General features: G+C 38.3%; 1 protein-coding gene across 1 annotated transcript in view; it reads right to left on the reverse strand.

Moving 5' to 3' along the window:
• Nucleotides 1-5: 5 nt before the first annotated feature.
• Nucleotides 6-17,297, reverse strand: part of IQCK (IQ motif containing K) — a 216,423-nt gene continuing 199,131 nt past the window's right edge. The window contains exon 9 of the mRNA XM_037057114.1: nucleotides 6-839. Coding sequence (XP_036913009.1) covers nucleotides 793-839 — 47 coding nt within the window. The 3' untranslated portion in view covers nucleotides 6-792. The remainder of the gene's footprint in view (nucleotides 840-17,297) is intronic.

The following is a 17,297-nucleotide window of genomic DNA, read 5'->3' on the forward strand; positions in this document are numbered from 1 at the left end:
AGAGGTTTTAAAGCATGAGCACATAGATTTTATTTTCAAAATGCTGTTCTTAACACAAAACTAAAGGCTTCACTATTTCCTTAAGATGTATGGTCACTTGTCAAAACAACCCAATACAACCACGAGGCTTTTGCCCAGAGTCTAAGGCTTTTTGAATGGGAAAATTCTGGTTAACAGCAAACCACAGAACAAATGATGGTAATAATTCAACTTGCCCATAAAATGAGGAACTTCCTATATTGTGGAGCCTACAGAACAAAAATCCTTTGTTACAGTTGTCAGGGTTTAAGTGTTACATCTTGTTGGGTGAACTGTAAAAGTTGAGGGCCAGTCTCCTTTTGAAATGATCACGGGTGGTAATCTTTTTTATGAAGAGTATGCCCCAGATAAACTTCAGAGGTTCTGGGACTTAAATTTAAGTATGGCTCTTTGCAAAGGTGACTAAAAGTGGGAAACTAGTAACTAGGACACTTTATCGCTGGAACTAGAGCTCATGGTTCATTTTCATGAAAGTTGGTATAGAAGAAAACTCCTGAAGCACTGAAGCAATAGATGGATGAAAAAATAAAATTCAGGGATAAGGCAGAAAGTTAAAACTAGTGTATTCTTACCAGTAAATTAAGAACTATTTGCACTAAAGATGTGTGCACAAATCCTATCTTATGTGGGAAAGATTCTGTATTCACATGTACTGAATCTAGTCATTAAAAAACTAACAATAAAGGAAGCAAAATTTGGACTTTCTCCTTGAATGGGGTCATTGGTGCTCAAAAGGGAAGATACCAACAGTGGTTAAGGTGCTGGAGTTGCAGCTACACCCTCCTCCATTTTGTATTTCACTGCAAAGAAACAAAAAAGAAAGTTAGGATTGATTTATTTACTTAGACAGACTTGTCATTTGAAAATCAAGCACTTTGATACGTGAAGAAGGCCAGTTGTACCAAAACCCACCAAGCTACTATGGTTCTGGCCCCATGGATCTTTAGAGAAGGACACAGGGCCTCTGTGCCACAAGGGAAACACCTGGAGTTTCCAAACTTTTCTCATTATGTTCATGGCCATTCTTAGTTTGGTTCAGAAGAAGGTCAAAGTGTGTTTTGCAGGTAGGGGGAACTGAAGAAAACTCCTGTCTGTCGCCACTCACCCTGTTCCTCCAACCCACCCAAAATTAAAAACTCAGCATAGCCCTGGGGTCAATATGAGGTCAGAAGAGAAATTTTTTCTACCCTTAGATGGTCTGGATGAGAAATTGATTCTGGTGATTTTCTGAGTCAGCCAAACAGCACAGTTAGCTAAACACAGAGCATGGCACAATCTATAAGGAAAATTGTCCCAAAAGATAACAGCCCCTCCCCCCAAAATATGGAAACCCAGCCTCCAGGGTGGAAGGAAGATTCTTTAGAAAGACCCTCTTTTTAAAAACGTTTTTGTTTCTAGTGTCCAGGTGCCTGCCCAGATGTTAGTGCCTGAAGGGTTATTCTAAGCAAGGTCATGGCCCTGTTTTTTTTTTTTTTTTTTGTGGAGAGCAACGTTTGAGCAGAAAGGATGTGGTTTTTACCATGTAGAGCAAAGGTTTCAGTTGAACCTGGTCTCCTGGTCCTGATCCTGACCTCCCAGTGACTCAAGGCACACTGGCTAGATTCAAGCCCAGATTGAGAAGTGGATATCACATGCAGTATGGCTACTTCCCGATGGAAGTGGGCTGAAGGATTTTAGCAGCACAGTCTAGGCAAGCAGCTTCAAAATCGGGCTACACAGACTGTCCAAGGGTTCTTGGATGTGGTTTATTCAAATAAAGTCAATTTCCAAATCTTCAGCATCCATGTATGCACCTGCAATCGCAGGGTTTATATTTGTCCCCTTCCCTAACTCCGCATTCTGGCACTGTCCGGTGTTTAAAAATTCCCAAGGTGCCAAATAAGACATTTGAAATGGCATCCCCCAGAGTCTCCTCTGTTTAATAAACTTTCGAAATTCATAATGTACTTATTATAAAGTACTTGTTATAAAGCTGCCAATAATTGTATTAACAACTCAAACCAGGAAAAAATATTTTTAATGCTTGGAGCCTGTGTCATTGGAATATTAATTTTTTAAATATATATATACCTTTTTGTGCCACATATATGGGTAATCACAATGAAGACCCTATTGATTATGACAGTTAATGATTCTTCTAGACCAGATGCATTGCACCACAGTTGGTGGCCTCCCAAATCCCTGCTGGTTATGATGTCATTTGGGTTGTGAATACTTAGCAAATAGCTGAGGGTGGCAGAGTCCTAATTTGCCAATTTCCAGCCACTAAGCCTAACAATGTAATACAGAACTGGGAAGAGGTACACATGACTGGATGCAGTAGCTCAGCACAGCTGCTCTCTAGTCTCACTGGCCAGTGTGCAGGGTCACCACTGGTGCAATATGGTTTTCTAGCTTTGGTTGAGGAAAACAGTAATTTATGTATCACTGGGAACCTTTTAGAAATGGAAATCTAGGGGCCCCATCCAAGACTCACAGAATCAGAAGCTGCCGGTGAAGGCTAGCTATGAGTTTAACCAACATTGAAGGTGATTCTGACATGGGTGCTAGTTAAAGTTGAGATCTCTACTACTAGTTCTCTACCTGTGGCTGCATTTAACAATCACCTGGGTAGCTTCTGAAGCCTAATGGTGCCTGGCTTTTATCCAAGACATTCTAATGTAATGGGTCTGGGGCCCTGGGCATCAGTATTTATTCAAATCTCCCATGCATTGATAACTTCAGCCAGGGTTGAGAAACTCAAGCTATGATTGGAGTCCCTTTAGAGAAATATGACCCTAAAGACTCTCAGAGGCCCTGGATGGTGTATCTCAGTGGATTGAGCATGGGCCTGTGAACCAAAGGATCATGGTTCAATTCCTAGCCGGGGCACATGCTTGGGTGGCAGGCCAAGTACCCAGCAGGGGGTGCATGAGAGGCAACCACACATTGATGTTTCTCTCCCTCTCTCTCCCTTTCCCTCTCTCTAAAAATAAATAAACACTTTTTAAAAATGCTAAGAGCAGTTGAGAGTAGTATCAGTGTTTGAAGACTGAAGCCATTTGAATGACTCTGGACTACAATCAGCATACAGACATTCAAGNGTATCCTTTATATAGGTTCCTCTAAATCCCTCCCTTATTTCCCCTGAAATTCCCTCCCCTCTCCCCTCCGGTCACTGTCAGCCTGTTCTCTATTTCAGTGTCTTTGCTTTGTTGTTTAGCTTCCTGTTAGAGGTGAGATCATATGGTATTTGTCCTTCAACACCTGGCTTTCTAAAAATAAATAAACACTTTTTAAAAATGCTAAGAGCAGTTGAGAGTAGTATCAGTGTTTGAAGACTGAAGCCATTTGAATGACTCTGGACTACAATCAGCATACAGACATTCAAGACTGTGTGGAGGGAAGGAAGGATTGGTTTCTGGGAGAAATTTTCTGCTCTTGGGTTTTATAGTTCCTCAACTCTGCCCAAAGGAAGAACTCACCCAAATGTCTTTCTCCTAGTATTTTAACCAATTCCTGTCCATATCTTGGTAACTTCTCTTACCTAACCTCTATACTCTGACCCTGCCTTGGGAAAGCCCTGATCTCTTTCAGATCACTACACAAAAATCTTGAGGAAGGAGAATGGAAAGGAGTGCTAGGGACTCTCTTTCAGACTGTAGAATAAAGATACTATCTAGAGTTGATGGATTGGAAATAAGGATGGATGTGAAACCTCATGATGAACCCTCCAAGTGCCCCATCCCACCTTAGCTAATGAAGTCAGAATCTTTGAGGTTGAGGACTGTACATTGGTGCAACCACACTGGAAAACTGCCACTATCAAATGAAACCAAGTATGCATGCTTCCTGCAATGAGGATTCCACTCTTGTAATCTGTCCCCTGGAGAAACCCGTGCACACATGTACTGGGAGATAATGAATTAGGATGTTTATGAAGGCAGAAAATGGAAAACAAATGGTCCATCAACAGCTAACTGGGTAAATAAATCTTGTTCTACTTGAACAGTGTGCACACAACAGTGGATGTGAATGAACCACAGTGACACATGTCAGCTTAGATTAGTTTACTGAGGTGAAAGGAACAATATAAAGCACAGAATGGTACCTACTGTGTGGTTCTGTTTATAGCAGATCCAATGTGTAAGGAATGCATCTAAAGATCAAAAGAACTCTAAAGAAAAGCAAAGAACCATTATCAACAAAGTTAGGGTAAGTGACTTCATGCGGGAGAGGGGAGCTTTAAAAGTGATGGCAGCTCTCTAATCCCTAGATAGAATGATGGTCATGTGAGTGCTTTATAGCTATATGTTTCATAGTCACTATTGTATGTATATTTAAAAGCTTGCCCCCCAAATTTAAAAAATAAATATGATAATATACTAGAAATTACAAAGTCAACCAATAAAGGAGTGGAAAAGAACAATTTAACTGCTTTGGGGGAGGGTGGGGATGGATGTAAGTGAGCTACTTACTCCTTGTCTGTCACAGCAAAAAATCAGTAGATAATGCTATCTTTTAGATATGACCACACAGAGACACAGCTAGGAGTTCAAAGTGATTGTCATAGAAGAGGCCACACGGAGATGGTGCTCATTCTGTCCTTCTGTTCTATCCTACATATCTTTTTAACCCTGGGATTCATGTGCAGGGATTACTTTGCCAAAAATTTAGAAAAACAATGAACTCTCTCAGTGGTTTTCCACCTGGTCCTGAAAGAACAGAGTCCTGTACAGGTAGGTGTTCTGTAAAAGGAGGGAGTAGGGGAGGAAGTAGCAGGAAGGATGACTAAATGAAAGAACCCAAGTTCCACAGTTGTGGTTCATTTGTCATGTGGGTCATAATCAGTTTTCTAACTTCATTCGGACAACATGCTCTCATTGTGCTAATTTAGAACACTTGTCATATAGTAAATAAAAAATCATGGGTGACCCTCCAAAAAAACAGAAAGAGAGAAAGAACCCAGTCTCCACTTTTAGCTTAGATATATCACTGTGGTTGGCTTCTAACACCACTAGGCAGTAGCCTCCTGCCTCTGCATGTCCTGGCGCCCCTTGGCTGGCTAGACACAGCCAGTTCTGGAAGGGCTGGGCAGGGAAAAATCCTGGAAAGATGTACCATCCCTTCAGCTTCAGTTAAAGGCAATGTGACATGTAAGGCCCTGCATACTAATGAGACTCCTTCTTCTTGGTTTCCCTTATCCTCTGCTGTTGCAGTCAATAATGGAGTGGAGAGCTCCAGGCAGTTACAGCAGCTGCCTAATGTGCGAGATGTGGAGAGAGAATTCAGGGGCCACCATTCATTCTGTATTGCCTAGATGTAGCCTTAGCATAAAGGATCACCTGGGACAAAAATACAGATTCCTGGGCCACCATCCAGACCTTTAGAATCAGAACTTCCAGGCAATAAGACTGAGGATGAACATCCAGTAATCCCTTCGCCCTCATGCTTTGAATGATTGTTCTGATGTGACAAGTTTGGGACAGAACTCTGTATTATTCAGCTGTCACTCAGTGTCTGTTTCCTGAGGGCTCAGGTCTGAGTATGGCCCACCTCCTAAGGGCACAGGGGGAGCAAATGAGACAAAGCATGCCAAGTGCTCAACACTGAATGTGATCTAGAGCTAAGCACTCAATAAACAGTAGCTGTTATTAGCTTTGTCTTTGACCTCAGAGAGCTCACATTCTAGGGGGCAGTGGAAAAATAAACAGGGAGTTATAAGAACCATGAGATGCTGACACACCAGAGAGAAATTACTTCAATAAATGTTTATCTATCACATAGCTACAGACCCAAAACAGTGCTGAGTCCTGAGTTACAAAGAGGGGACTGGTTCACAATCTCAAGGCCTTAAAATATTTTTTAATATAATAAGCACCTAGTTTCTAGGATCCTGGGTAAATAATAAGAGCAAATACTTCTATGGTGCTTATTGAACCCTTTACACTCATGAAGTGACAGTGAAGTAAGTGCTGTCATTTTCCCCAAGCTTACAGATGAGGAGACTAAGGCACAGACAGGCTACGTTACTTGTCCAAGGTCACACTGTGGGCTGTCTGGCTCTTGCATTCATGTTTGTAACTCCTACAGGATCATGGTCTCACTGCTGTCTCTTACTAGGGAGATGAAGATTTCTATAATCAAAGATTAGACAATGATGCCTGGAGACAAAGCTTCATCATTTACCACATGAACAGTTTGGGAATAACCCAAATGCTCAATAAATAGGGAATGATTAGATATCTGATAACCTAATGTAGCCATTAAAAATATGACACTTTTGTAAAGAAGAGGGAAAAATGTCAAGGGGAAAATATAGTGGGGCACATTTCCTGTATATTTTAATGATGCATATTTGAAAAGTTAAATTTGCATCTAACAGTTAATGTCTCCAGGAGGTATGCAGAAAGTAAGTGCAGGGGGACCAAGACTTCTGTCTGTTGGTGCTGGAAACCAACCATGATGACTTCTCTAAAGGTAAGGCAGAAGCCAGGTTCTTTCACTTAGAAATATCTGCCCCACTTTTCCCTCTTGCCTTCATGAGAAAAAAATTTTTTTTGAGAACAAGTAACTCCTATATTACATTCATTCTTGAGTGATGTCTTCATAGTATGTCCTTTAAATGTGACTACTGAGTACTAAACTACATTCATTCACTCCAAAATTACATTCATTATCTCAACTAAGTTATGGTCCAACTTCTCAAATATATTTATAAAAACAAACTAAAATATTAAACATTGACAAGATGATTAAAAGGAAATAGTTGAATTGTTTTCCCCAAATGTCTACAATAGACATATATTGCTATATAATTGGGAAAGACTTTTCTTTCTGAAAGAATAATCAAAATATATATCAGACAGAAGAAAAAAAAGACTGTCATGGAATCAACACGTACACAGTATTATTGCAAAAAGTCAGAGAATAAAGATGGGGAAAAGCAGGAAGGATAAGAAGTGGAGTTATGTGGTCAGTTGGAAGCTATGAGATTCCTAAAGGAGCTGACCTCTCAATACCTTCAGACCTGCTGTTGGGAGACTAGAAACAGATCTACCTAAAGGTGAGGTTGCCTTAGTAACCATTTCAAAAACATTAATGAAATGTTTTCTGGGAAAAGTTTCTAGAGAATTGCTAAAAAAAGTTTCCCCTTCAATTTGCTTGCTAATAATAGAAGGGTAGACTTTGGACTCAAGCAGGTCTAGTATTCAAATCCTGGATCTTCCACTTAGTAGCTGGGTGATCCCCACTTCCAGCCTTAATTTTTTCATTTGAAATATAAGTATAATAACTAGACTTTACAGAGTCCTTAAGAAGATTAAAGGAGAAATTGTAACAGCACCCTCTCTCCACCTTTAGAAATCATTTCTTGTTGGTTGTCAATAGGGTAGTAGATATTGCAATTTTTTTCAATTTAACCCCTAGATCTTCACTAATTTTGTATTTCAAATCTCAAATTTTACTGGTCTTCTTTCCTACTCTTTTTTTGTTTTCAAATTTTAAATTTCCCTTGTCTCAGTCTGGATTTCATTCCCAAAGCTTAGAATTCCCTCTCCCTCTATCACCTAAAAATCACTTCCCTTTCCTCTAGACATGTCTCCAGGTTTTCTTTCTTTCTTTTTTCACTCTTAATCCCATCCAACCTATACTAATTTTGGCTCATTTGTTGTTAATAGTGCTGTGGCCTTTTTAATTTGGTTCCATTTTTTAAATTATTTATTTACTTTTTCTTTATCTCTCTCACTTTATTTTATTTTAATTTCTGTATAAACCTAATAATATACACTTCCATTCTCTTACCCCATTCCACTTTCTTCATTTGCCTTTTTATTTATGATGTAAATTTTACTTTTTTCTCTTCACACTGCCTTGATTCCCTATTTTTATTAGTGCTCCTCACTCTATTTTCTCAAACTTATTATCCTTTCAGTAGGTCATCTCATATTCACTCTCCTTTCTTATAATAGTCTTAATCTCTTTACATCATTATTAATAGTAGTTCATTTGCTGTTCAGAGTGAGATTGTAGGTGAGAGCTATTTTTGTAGAGATGGGTTTGTTCCCTGGGCTTCATGGTTTTCTTCTGGCAGCACCTATAAAGCAGCATACAAGACATTGTGGGAAAAGTGACTCTCAGTGAACCAGCCAGAGGGAAGGACTCAACAAAGAATGACCCAACGAAAATCAAAACCCAATTACATCCAGACAGCCAGCAAATGATGAAAGGGCATCATGAGAGCATCAATTCTGGAGATCAAGGAGACTGCAACACTGAATCACACAGGTCTCCTATCATATCAGTTCACACCATGAAGACAGGGAGTCAAAGCAAATCAATTTAAGAGCAGAAAAAAAAACAAGAAGAGTCCCCCCCTGAAATGGAAAGACAAAGAAACAACCTCCAGTGAAAGGAAGGGAGGAATGCCCGGAATGAGTGTTAAGTGAAATAGAGGCAAGTAACCTATCAGATATTGAATTTTAAAAATGGTTATAAGGAAGCACAATAAGTTCAGTATGAATAACTAAAAACTACAGGGAAGCTACAAGGTACTTATTGTGAATTACAATCACATGAAAAAGGATATAGAAACTATCAAGAAAAGCCAGGAAGAAATTAAGACAATTTCTGAGTTGAGAACACAGTAAAAGGAATCAAAAGCAGGCTAGATGAAGCAGAGATTCGAATCAGTGAATTGAGGGACAAGGTAGAAAAAACTCCCAGAGAGAGCAAGAAAACAAACAAAAAAACACTCAAAAAGAATGAAGAGGGGTTAAGGGAACTGTACAACATGAAATGTAATACTATCCATATAATGGGGATACGAGAAGAAGAGAAGAGCAAGGGATAGAAAACCTGTTTGAAAAGTAATGATGGAAAACTTCCCTAATTTGATGAAGGAAAATCCAGGAAGCACAGAGGGTCCCAATCAGGATAAACCCAAACAGCCCCACTCTAAGACAAATCATAATTAACATGGCAAAATTAAAAGACAAAGACAGAATCTTGAAGGCAGCTAGTCAGAAATAGGAAGTAATATACAAGGGAGCTCTGATAAGGCTAGCAGCTGATTTCTCAAAGGAAACATTACAAGCCAGAAGAAAATGGCAAGAAATATTCGAAGTAATGAAAAGCAAAGACCTGCTACCATAACTACTTGGACCCAGAAAAGCTCATTTAAAATTGAAGGTGAAATAAGGAGTTTTCTGGACAAAAGAAGGCTCAAAGAATACACCTCCACCAAAACAGCACTGCAAGATATGCTAAAGGGACTGCTTTAAGAAAAGGAAGAAAAGAATGAGACAGAGATGAACATAGGTACAAACGGACAAAAATGGCAATGAATAACTACCTATAAATAATACCCTTAAATGTAAATGCATTAAATGATCCAATCAACAGACATAGATTATGTGAATGGATAAGAAAACATGTCCCACTCATATGCTGCCTAGAATGACTCACCTCAGAAACAAAAACCTTCACAGACTGAAAGTGAAGGGATGGAAATAAGTATTCAAAAAATGGAGAGGAAAATGTCAAATATTTCATGCAGCAATATTTTTATTGATAAGTCCCCTAGAGCAAGGGACATAAGGAAAAGAATAAACAAATGGGATCTCATCCAAATAAAAAGCTTCTGCATGGCTAAAGAAAAAAGTATTAAAATAAAAAGAGAACCAGCCACACAGGAAAACATATTTGCTAATGATACCTCAGACAAGGGTTTAATCTCTAAAATATACAAAGAACTTACATGACTCCACTCTAAGAAGACAAGCAACCTAATTAAAAAGTGGGCAAAGGACTTGAACAGACACTTCTCCAAGGAGGACATACAGAGGATCCAGAGACACATAAAAAGATGCTCAATATCGCTAACTATCAGAGAGATGCAAATTGAAACCACAATGAGATACCACTTTACACTGGTCAGAATGGCCATCATAAACAAAGCAACAAACAACAATGTTGGAAAGGTTGTAGGAAAAAGGGGACCTTAGTTCACTGTTGGTGGGATTGCAGACTGGTAAAACCACTATGGAAACCAGTATGAAATTTTCTAAGAAAACTAAAAATGGACCTGCCTTTTGACGACCCAGCAATTCCACTGCTAGGATTATATCCTGAGAACCCTGAAACACCAATCCAAAAGAACCTATGCACCCCAATGTTCATAGCAGCACAATTTATAATAGCCAAGAGTTGGAAGCAACCTAGGTGCCCAGCAGTAAATGAATGGATCAAAAAACTATGGTATGTTTACGCAATGGAATTCTATGCAGCAGAAAGAAAGAAGGTGCTCCTACCCTTTGCAACAGCATGGATGGAAATGAAAAACATTATGCGGAGTGAAATAAGACAGGCAGTAAAAGACAAATACCATATGATCTTACTTTTAATGGGAAGCTAAACAACAAAACCAACAAGCAAGCAAAATATAACCAAAGACACTGAAATTCAGAACAGGCTGACAAGGAGCAGAGGGGGGAGGGGAGGGAATTTTAGGGGAAAAGGGGAAGGATTTACAGGAACAAGTATAAAGGACACATGGACAAAACCTAAGGGGGTGTGGAAATGGGAGGGAGGTGGGGAGCACTTGGGGGCTGGGATGGGAGTAAAAGACAGAAAACTGTACTTGGACAATAATTAAATTTAAAAAATGGACAATAACAAAGGCTGGGGTAGCAATACTTAGAGAAAATAAAACTTCAAAACAAAGGCCATAAAAAGAAACAGAAGTACACTTCATGTTACTCAAGGGAAGAATCAATCAATAAGACATAAACACTGTAAGCATATATGAACCCAACACAGGAGTAGCCAAATAGATACGGAAAATTGTGGGGGACTTCAAGAAAGATATAGACAGAAACACACTTATACTAGGGTATTCTAACACCTCAGTATCAACAATGGAGAGATGATCTGAACGAAGAATCAATAAGGTTGTTATGGCACACAACAACACTGTAGGTCACAGGACCTTAACTGATATATATAGAATCTTTCACCTCAAAGAAGCAAAATATACATTCTTTCAAATGTACATGGAACATTTTCAAAAACAGACCAAATATAGGACTCAAAAAAGCCTTATCAAGATTAAGAAAATTGAAATCATTAAGTATTTTCTCAAATCACATGGTTTGAAACTAGAAACCAACCACAAGAAAAAACTCAAAACAGTCAAATCAGTGAAGACTGAATGACATATTAGTAAACAATGAGTGGGTTAACAATGAGATCAAGTAAGAAATCAAACAGTTTTTGGAAACAAATGAAATCGAATACAAAACAGTCCAAAACCTATGGAATACAGCAAAAGCAGTCTTGACAGGGAAGTTCATGGCGATACAGGCCCACTTAAAAAGATACAAACATTTCAAATAAACAACTTAACCTTACATTTACAAGAACTGGGGGAACAACAACAAACAAAGGCCAGACAAGTAGAAAAAAGGAAATAACCAAGATCAGAGCAGAATTAAATGACATGGAGACTAAAAGCACAATACAAATGATCATTATATCCAGGAGCTGGATCTTTGAACAGATAAACAAAATCAACAAGCCTTTAACAAACATTCAACAAGAAAAAAAGAAGATCCAAATAAATATAATCAGGAGTGAAAGAGGAAAAATTAGAACTTATACCATAGAAACACATAGGATTGTAAGAAATTACTATGAGCAACTATATGCCAAGAAATTTGAAAACCTGGGTGAAATGAAAATTTCTAGAAAAATATAATCTTCCAAACTGAATGAAGAAGAAGAAACCATGGACATCAATACAGCTAGTGAAACTGAAGCAGTATACAAAAAACTCTCAGCATACAAAAGTGCCGGACTGGATGTTTTCACAGGAGAATTTTACAAAACGTTTAAGAAAGAGCTAACCCACAACCTCTCAAACTATTGCAAAAAAAAAAAAAAACCCAAGAAGAGGGAATACTCCCAAACTCTTTTAACGAGTATCATCCTAATCCCAAAACCACACAACAATACAACAAAGAAACCAAAACTACATCCAATATTGTTTGTTGATGAACATAGATGCTAAAATCCTCAGCCAAATATTGGCAAAGTACATCTAGTAATACATTAACAACACTATACACCAAAATCAAGTGGGATTCATCTCAGGAATGCAAGGATGGTAAAATATTAACAAATCAATAAATCTAGTACATCACAAAAACAAAAGGAAAGAAAGAAATCACATGATCAAATCAATAGATGTGGGAAAACCATTTGATAAGGTACAACAACACCCATTCATGATAAAACACTCAGCAAAGAGGGAACATACCTTAACATAATAAAGCTCACATAAGAGAAACCTATACACAACATCCTACTCAATGTGCAAATACTAACAGCTTTCTTCGTAAAATCAGGAACAAGACAATGATGTCCACTTTCACCGCTTCATTCAATATACTATTGAAAGATCTAGCCTAGTGATAAGAGAAGAAAAATAAAGAAAGGGCATCCAAATTGGAAAGGAGGCAGTAAAACGGTCACTGTTCTCAGATGGCATGATAGTGCAATAGAAAACTCTATAGGCTCCACCAAAAACCTGCCCAACCTAATAAGTGGACTTGGCAAAACAGCAAGATACAAAGTCAATATTCAGAAATCAATGGCGTTTTTGTACAACAACAATGAAATATCAGAAATAGAAAACAGGAAGAAAATCCCATTTGCTATAGCACAAGAAAAATAAAGTACCTAGGAATAAACCTAACCAAGTAGGCACATGACTTGTACTCAGAAACTACAGACACTGAACAAAGAAATTAAGGAAGACACAAATAAATAGAAGCCATATACTGTATTCATGGATTGGAAGAATTAACATCATAAAAATATCCATACTACCCAAAGCAATTTACAGATTGTGGAGATTCAACACAATCCCTATTAAAGTGCCAATGGCATATTTCACAGATATGTGAACAAGTATTTCAAAAATTTTGCTGAAACCATAAATGATCCTAAATAGCCTTAACAATTTTGAGAGAGAAGAACAAAATAGGAGGGATCACAATACCTGATATCAAACTATATTACAAGGCTACTGTAATGGAACAGCTTGGTACCAGCATAAGAACGGAAACATAGATCAGTGGAACAGAACAGAGAGCCCAGAAATAAACCCATGGCCTATGGTTAACTAATATTTGACAAAGGGGAAGAAGCATAAATGAAGTAAAAATAGCCTTTCCAACAAAGATGTTGGGAGATCTGGATAGGTACATGAAAAAAAAAGTGAAACTCGACCGCCAACCTACTCCATACACAAAAATAAACTCAACATGGATAAAAGACTTAAGTATAAGTCATGACACCATAAAAGTTTTAGAGGAGAACATAGGCAGGAAAATTTCAGATATTCCATGCAGCGATATTTTCACCTAAATGTCTGCTAGAGTGGGAATATAAAGGAAAGAATAAAAAATGGGCCACATCAATTTAAAAAGCTTGTGCACTGCTACAGAAAACATCAGCAAAATGGAATGGGAACAAACTTTATGGGAAAATATATTTGCAAATGATACCTCAGACCAGGATTTGGTCTCCAAAATATATTAAAGAACTCACATAACTACATACCAGGAAGAAAAACAATTCAGTTAAAAAAATGGGCAAAGGACCTGAATTGATTCCTCTCTAAGGAATCAATATAGCCCAGGCACATATGAAAAGATGCTCAGCATCACTAGCCATCAGAGAGATGCAAATGAAAACCACAATAAGATACCACTTCATACCCATCAGAATGACCATCATAAACAAAGACCAAACAACAAATATTGGAGAGATGTGGAGAAAAGGAAACCCTAGTACACTGTTGGTGGGAACGCAGACTGGTGCTGCCACTATGGAGAACAGTATGGGATTTCCTCAAAATAAACCTAAAAATGGAACTGTCTTTTGACCTGGCAATTCAATTGCTGGAATTACACTCTAAGAATCCTGAAACACCAATTCAAAAGAACCTATGTACCCCAATATGTTCGTAGTAGAATTATCTACAATAACCAAGTGTTGGAAACAAAGTAAGTGCCCATCAGTAACGGAATGGATCAAAAAAACTATGGTCCATGTACACAATGGAATACTATGCAGCAGAAAGAAAGAAGAAGCTCTTACCCTCTTAGAAAGCATGGATGGAATTGGAGAGCATTATGCTAAGTGAAATAAGCCAGTGGGTAGAAAAAATACCATATAATCTCACCTATAAACGGAACCTAATCAACAAAACAAAGAAGTGACCAAATAGAATCACCCACTTGGAACTGAAGAACAAACTGAGAGTTACCAAGGGATAGGAGGGAGGGGGGTGACGATGGAAAGAAAGGGAAGGGTCAAGTCAAAGAACATGAATAAAGGACCAATGGACAAAACCAGCTGAGGGGAGGACTGAATGTCAGAGATGTGTGTGGATAGGGCAGGGGAGAGTAATGAGGAGGAGAAATGGGGACAATTGTAATTGAAAAACAATTAAAAAATTTAAAAATGTAAATTCCCCCCCCCCCAAAATAGAACATTGCCAAGCCATGAAAAAGAGCCAACTGCTGCTTCCCTTAACAATGTGGCTGACTCTCCCAGATATAATGTTCAGCAAAAGAAGCCAGGGACAAAGGAGTCTGTAATGTGTTTCCCATTTTTATGAAGGTTAAGAATAAGCAAAAGTATTTTACGGTGATAGAAATCAACAGAGAGTTTGCCTTGGGGTTGGGGTTTACTGATGAACAGGGGCATGATGGATCTGCTGGGTGCTGGACACATTTTTATCTGCACCCAAGTGGAGGTTACACAGAGAGAGAGAGAGAGAGAGAGAGAGGGAGGGAGAAGGAGAGGGAGAGAGAAGAGAGTGTGTGTGTGTGTGTGAGAGTGTATTTCACTGAACTGTATACTCATACCAGTGCACCCTAACTGTATAAACTTTTACCTCAAAAACAAAATATAAAATAAAGTTGGAAAAATGAGGAGGAAGAGAACAGGCATGAAAATCTGAGGACATTTGATGCTGAACTAGGGCAAAAAGGCTTAGGTGCTTCAACGGTCCCTCAGGGCATCACACATGCTTTAACAGTATTACATAATTAATCAGAGAATTTCAATTTACTAAATGCTGGACATTATTCTTATTTATGATCTCACTCAATTCTCCCAACCATTCTGGACATAGATGCTATAATTTCCATTTTATTAACAAGGTAACTAAGGCACAGAAATGCTAAGCAACTTGTCTAAGGTCACAGAGCTAAGTAAATGACTAAGCTAACCTTCTAAGCTGGTGTAAGTCCAAAATCCATATTTTTAACCTCATGTCATACTAATGCAGAGTGTAAGAACTGGAGTTTTGATCATGACCTACAATGACTTGATGAAGCTTATGCCATGTTTCAAACTTTCCAATTAAGAAAGCAGGCAGTGTACAATAAATATCGCCAAGATTTTCTCTTTTGTTGTACTGGACTGGTTTTGTAAATAAGATTATTTTTCCATTATAAAAGCAATATATAAACATCAAAGAAAAAATGGAAAGTACACACACAAAAAAGAATAAACTTCCAGGTCCCCCTACTGGAAGAACAAATCATGGAGATTTTCTTTCTAAATAAGTAAGCAAGTAAGTAAGTAAGTAAGTAAATAAATAAATAAATAAATATTGACATCTGGTGTCAGTAGCCTGGTAAATTAACCTCCCTTTCTTGACAGAGCCAGATGTTAGACTGTAGCTTTATTTTAAGGAAAGTTGAGCCTACTTGGGAGCCACAAGGCATTGGGACTAACTTGACAGTCTTGAATTGCAGTAATTACAGCTTTCTCTTGTTGACTTTTACACAATGTTACTAAAGTCAACTGAAGTCTGCTCGAAGGTGGTATTTTAAATGGGAACATTTGGTGCTGGAAGTGACATGGGTTACACTGATATACAATGGCAGGGATTATCAAGTTTTGAAACTGGAAGGGATCTTGATTCCTAGAAAGGACATTTAGTAAAAGGCTTGTGTTTTTATAGATAAGGAAAACTGAGGGGTTAGGAAGCCACCCAAGCAAAGACAGCAACGGGGCCATCAGAGGAACAGTTTAGTTGTCAAGAGTGATCTGGCTTTGAATTCCACAATCATTTACCAATTGGACAACTTGAGTAAGTCTCTCACCTTCTGAAGCCACACCTCTTTTATCCATAAAATGAGGATAGTAAGAACTTCCTCTCAGCAGAGTGCAAGGTTGAAATCAGATGGCACCCACTGCCTAGCATGTGGCAGGTGCTCAATAAAATAATTTCTTAATTATACAAGTAACAAAGCAACTAGAAAAATTGGTAAAGGTGCCATTTTGAAACAAAAATTTAAACACATTTTCTTCAAACCACGTAGGTAAACTTTAAGTGCCATTCGTATGTGTTTATATAGCTACTAGCTTGTTCTTTCTACATCCCAGTTACTAAGGGTAGCTCCACATCACAGTTAGCTGAATTGTATGGAGACTGGAGTTTTAGCACAGCAGTTTAAACAGACACCATCCACTAAGATGTCCTGCAAACTTCTGTGTCTTGAAAAGCTTGGTGAGTCAGACTGTGAATGAGCACAAATGACCTATGTCGGCCATGTTTTATGACTTTTTCATTTATCTCTGCATTTCCAGCTGCTGCTATCAAGATGGAACCTTTAGAAATATCCCTTTAGGCATTTCAAGTGACCTGGGGGTAGAAACGGCTCTCATCTAGTTTAGACTAGCAGAAGCTCTGTACATCAAATGTTGCCTGTAAGTGAAATGGGAACAAATCCTCCAGATTATTTTTAAACAGCTCCTGTAAAAAAATTAATACGTAAATGAGAAATTATTTCAATCTATGCTGAGGAATAGGGCAGTATTCACTCATTATTTTGGTGGTTGGTCTGCCATCTAGACAGGACTCAAGTCAAGAAGCCCCAACGACTAATAAACCAAACTTAACAAGTTTAAACCATAGACTTACTTCTAATTAGGAAGCTCTCTGGAGTACTGAAAGTGCACCATGAATATTTTTAAGCACCGACTTTAGTGAGAAACATACCTCCAAACAAAAACACTTTTTTAGAAAGGATCACTCATCTCACCTATGTCATTCTTTTTCAAAAAATTATTGTTCAAATACAGTTTTCTGCCTCCCCCACCAACACGAGCTCAACCACCCAGCCCTCCCCATATCCCTCCTGTTTCCACATGCCTGCCCCCATTATTGTCCATGTGTCCTTTATAATTGTTCCTGC

The sequence above is a fragment of the Sturnira hondurensis genome, unplaced genomic scaffold (assembly GCF_014824575.4).
Source record: "Sturnira hondurensis isolate 20B ecotype Veracruz unplaced genomic scaffold, ASM1482457v3 Scaffold0009372, whole genome shotgun sequence".
NCBI classification, from domain to species: Eukaryota; Metazoa; Chordata; class Mammalia; order Chiroptera; family Phyllostomidae; genus Sturnira; species Sturnira hondurensis.